General features: G+C 38.0%; 2 protein-coding genes across 2 annotated transcripts in view; one reads left to right on the top strand and one right to left on the bottom strand.

The window, feature by feature from the left end:
- Positions 1-1,494, bottom strand: part of prdx3 (peroxiredoxin 3) — a 24,513-nt gene extending 23,019 nt beyond the window's left edge. Inside the window, exon 1 of the mRNA XM_008284632.1 lies at positions 1,408-1,494. Within this exon, the coding sequence (XP_008282854.1) occupies positions 1,408-1,443 (36 nt within the window). The 5' untranslated portion in view covers positions 1,444-1,494. The remainder of the gene's footprint in view (positions 1-1,407) is intronic.
- A 1,264-nt stretch (positions 1,495-2,758) lies between these two features.
- Positions 2,759-4,659, top strand: part of sfxn4 (sideroflexin 4) — a 10,965-nt gene continuing 9,064 nt past the window's right edge. The window contains exons 1-4 of the mRNA XM_008284633.1: positions 2,759-2,921; positions 3,027-3,092; positions 3,173-3,229; positions 3,318-3,344. Coding sequence (XP_008282855.1) covers positions 2,883-2,921; positions 3,027-3,092; positions 3,173-3,229; positions 3,318-3,344 — 189 coding nt within the window. The 5' untranslated portion in view covers positions 2,759-2,882. The remainder of the gene's footprint in view (positions 2,922-3,026; positions 3,093-3,172; positions 3,230-3,317; positions 3,345-4,659) is intronic.

Genomic DNA, 4,659 nt, shown 5'->3' with positions numbered 1-4,659 from the left:
TGATTCAAATGATCAGGATCGTTATCAGGCTTCTGCAGAGCTTGATGATGAGCTGATCATTTGAATCAGGAATGCGCCTGTTATTTCTGCAGTTACTGGCTTTAAGCTGTTAGCTAACGCTATGCTAGGTTGGCATAACTACAGTGATGATATTGCTAACATAAACAGACAGGGAGTAACTTAAGCTAGGTTAGCACAGCTTTAGCAACGTAAATGAAAAGCATGACTGACGCCACGAAGCATGTCAGTCGTCATGACACATGGCAAAGAGTTAAAGTGAAACAGGAGACATGTTGAGTCATTGTTAATGAACTTATCAGTCAGCAAGCTCATCACTTATGAGTCAGAGCTCCATCTAGTGGACAAACGGCACAAGGACAGCATTCTGCACAACTGTGACACTTAACAGCATTTACTGTTTTATGAGAAATTAAGAATATATCAGCGTTTAATCGGCAAAACTCCAGCCAATGATGATTATTTTGAAAAGGGCTATAACCGGCCTATTTAATCGGCCAGCTGCTAAATCAGTCAGGCCCTAATAAATAGTTTATTTCAACTTTTTTTCCTTTTTCTTTGCAGATGTACTTCTCGACAAAATCACCCCAATCATTGCAGAATAACACATTCTTCCTAAAAAGTGGTATTCTAAGTCTTGTGGTAAAAATTCCTGTACATTTTCATTTCACAAGATGGATAGATGAAAAACAAACTATGACAATGCTCGTAGTTTTTCCTGTACATTGCACCCCGACTGAATACTTTAAATACTAACATGTGCGCCTTTGTTTGTGTGTTTACTGGCCCGGTTCCTTTACAACAAAACAATTCAAAAAAGAACGCTGCACACAGAACATGTGGAGATGAGCCATATTAAACATGGCTGCATTCCACATGTCAGTCCAGGATATTGTTTAAGAAAACACTGTTTGCTGGTATGGAAATGATAAAAAAAATAGTTGAAATAATTTTTTTTTTTCAGAGTTAAAAGAGTCAAAGGCATTACAAAACACAAATATGACAGTAAAATACAAGGAAGCACAGCGCAGGTGTAACTGACTACCTGGTCAGGATGTTGCTGCTCAACCCAACAAACAAAAGGTCATTTTGTGTAAAGTTTAAAAAAAAATAACACCGACTTGGTGTTATTTCAGTCCGTTATATTGTAAATACTTTCTATAAAACAGTTTCGTCTCATGCTGTGGCCGCGGACCAGAGGTTGGCAAACCTCAGTGTCAGTTGGTTCAAATGTGCGACACGGACGACATGACAGCGGCTCAGTGCACAGGAGGATTATTAACCGATAGCTGCTACCGACAGCGGTCAGTTGCTGCTTCGTGAGCGCCACGCTGCCGTGAAGCGGGCGGACGGTGACGGAGCTGCTGTGTGCGGTGAAGCTTCACTTACAGACGTCCTGAGCAGGTTTCCAACGGTGGCCGCCATCTTGGATTATGTCAGTGGAGGAGGCGTGAGCGGGCCGCTCCGTCATTTATACACGTGCTCGACGCAAACTCTTAGAAAAAATAAAAGTAATGATAAATAAATAAAAATAACGTTTTTGATATTCTACTAGACTGATTTTTGAAACATTTTAACCAAATCACAAATAAATAAATAAATAAAATAACAGTGACAATTAAGGGGTCATGATGCCTTCAGGTGCTCCTCACAAATGACAAAAGTGTAATAAATGACCCTTGACGCCTCACTTGACGATAGTAGTTAGACCACAAAATCTTAGCTTGAAGTCCACTCACTGTAAATGTATGAGAACAATGTGCCATTTAGTACAAATTATTTTTTATTTTTGTAAATAAATCAGGCTTTTAGGTGTCCGTGTCAATTTAATCCATTTTTTTTCTTAAAGTTGTTTATATTAATATTAGCTTTTACTTATTTTTAATCGGCTTAATGAAACATCAAATATATTGTCTTATTTCATTGTGTACATTGGTTTCTGAGTCTAGTTTTTGCTATCCCGTGTTGTGCCAAGAGCTGAAGAAATTATGGCTGAACAATTACTCAATTTTGTAATCAATATCCCAATCTGAAATCGTTTTATTTGTAAATGCTAAGTTCAGTTTAGGATATACATTATGAGTTGTGTCAGACCCAGAGGTTGTTTGTTTGTTTGTTTATTTGTACATTTAATAGTATTATTGTTGTTGTTATTTCATTTATTTAACTTAATTACAGAATGTGTAATACTGAGATGTGGCTCCTGAGCCGTGAATGACCACCTGTACCTATTTGTTGTTGTTGTTGTTGTTATGAACATTTACACCATTTATAAAAGTGATTTCTTTATTTATTCAACTTAACTTAGTCTTAGCATTTGTGATAATTGTTCTTTTTAAAAAAGTTTTTAAAATGTCAAAGGAACAATTCATATCTTTAACTTCTCATCTTTGCATTAGAATATTGAGCATTAACATGCTGATGGTATCTCATGTGGTCATAATCCATTTTTATTTATTATACAATAAATTTTAAACAGGCTGTAAAGAATGTATTTTGCAACGTTTGTCAGAAATTACATATTTTCCCCAAAAGTTGTTCATTTGATTGTCTTTAAAAAAAAATAACTAGAAGCTACTGCATGCGACATGTTGTTTTGTTAACGTCCCCTGTCCGTCAGTTTGCGCATTCAGCTTCCGCTCTCTGCTCAACAAACGCGGACATAGCGGAAAATGCAACCTCAGAATTTTTCCGATGTCCCTGAAAGCACCATACTCCTGCCCGCACTGAGCACGTGATTGAAGGCGGAAGGAGTTTCTGAATGACCTCAAAAGCATGCGAAAACCATGTTTATAGGATTTGTACTGTAGAAGTGTCGTTGTAAGTGATTTAATGTATGAAAAGTAAATGTTGTGGTTGTTCTAATGGATCCTAATCTGCTGCACTGGAGGGAGCAGGGACAGGTGCGTTTACACAGCAGACTTTTTAAACATGCACTGATGGTGGTTACAGTGAAAATACCTTTTGATTTTTCATAAGTGGTGAATTGTACCCTTCCTTCTTTACAGTCTTTCCTCCGTCGACTACAGACGTGGATTCATCTGCTGGATCCAAGCCTCCTCCTCTCCTCTGATGTAAGTAGCAGCCACTGCAGAGACACTGTGACATCAGTATAATATACTTGATGCTTATCTGGTGATTTTACTGTCCGCAGCCTGAAATACAGAAAGCCCACGCTCTTATTGGAAGTTCAGACCCACAAGACAAAAAGGTCAGCTTGTATTTGCTATGCAGTGATCCATCAGTTATGAATCTGCTGCAGATTGTTTTATGCGTCTCTGTTCTGTTTCCTCCTGCAGGATGAAGCGGCGCTGACCCTCTCACTTGTAAGTTTGGCGAGAAGCTAAATGGGATTCGTCTCTAAATAAGTTCAAACTCAGTCATATTTATTGTGTAGACATGAATGATTTATCAAGACATAATATCACCACTGTGACGTTTTCGTACTTGCTCAACCTACTTAGTCAAGACTCCTCATCTAACAGTGTGTGTAAATGAGTGCAGCCCTGTCGAATACCACTCAGAAGTCAAATGATTCATAACTGTATCATCTCCTAGTTACATTTTTTTTCTACATTAACAATCAAAAACATACTTTCAGAGGTGGGAAGTAACNGATGCTATATTTTGGGGGGCACCCAAGTACTGCGTTATTCATAGATGTAGCCTAAAGCAGTTTCTCGAGAAGTGAGATTGTATGACTAATATAGACATAACATAATTAAATACAAGTAACAAAATAAACATGATCCGGAAAAGGTTTCTGGTCAAAGCACACTTGTACAATGAAATGTACAATAATTGCTACTTTTAAAAGCAAAGAGTCAGAACGGACACCACGAAACTGTCAGGGTTCCCTCACATGGCTTCTTCTTAAAATAACTAACAATGCTGGCTTCTTTTTGACACCCCTGGCTGCTGCTGTAACAGAGACAAAATGCCACTGTTCAGTTGTAACTCAAACTTGGGATTGGGAATGCCCTGGCTGCTCCCAAAACATCTGTGTAAAGTGTCTTCATTTAACGTTAGCAAATTTTCCTCGTTTCAAAAAGAAAAAAAAAAACAAACCTCATCGTAGCAAGTTTTCATGTCACAGCCATTAATGCAGGAACCCCTTGACGGTTATTTACCATCTAGTTGGCACGTTTCATAAGCTTAGCTACCAAATAACATCAACTTTTTTGTCAGTAAAATGTTAAATGATGAACTAAAGATAATGGGTAAATCTACAAGTTAACATAAAACATATCAGTAACTCATTTGTCAAGTTCAAAGTTGCAGTAAATTGAACGTACTCACCGTGTCCGAGCGTCCGTAAGTGCAGAGTGGAAATTAGCGAAGAGGTGTGCTTCTTTCATACACCAGCCGCTCCTATCACAAGCACTACCACAATCCCGTTTCCCCCTCACCCCACCCCCATAAAGCTGTACCAACCAGCTAGCGCTTCCGAGGGAAAACAATTTACCCAATGACAAGACATTTTTCTTCCCCAGTGGCAATGGATCATGTCACCCTATTTGACAGAAATCTCTCTTTTGTCTGTTATTTCTGACCATTTCTTTCACAAAAATGTCTAATACACTTGATAAAATTACATTACAATTAACAAAACTGCTTAAGAATAACTTTTTAAATCAAGTA

The sequence above is a fragment of the Stegastes partitus genome, unplaced genomic scaffold, assembly GCF_000690725.1.
Source record: "Stegastes partitus isolate 25-593 unplaced genomic scaffold, Stegastes_partitus-1.0.2 Scaffold367, whole genome shotgun sequence".
Lineage (NCBI taxonomy): Eukaryota > Metazoa > Chordata > Actinopteri > Pomacentridae > Stegastes > Stegastes partitus.
Note: the sequence above shows the minus strand (reverse complement) of the source record. Positions and strands in the feature narration are given on the sequence as shown.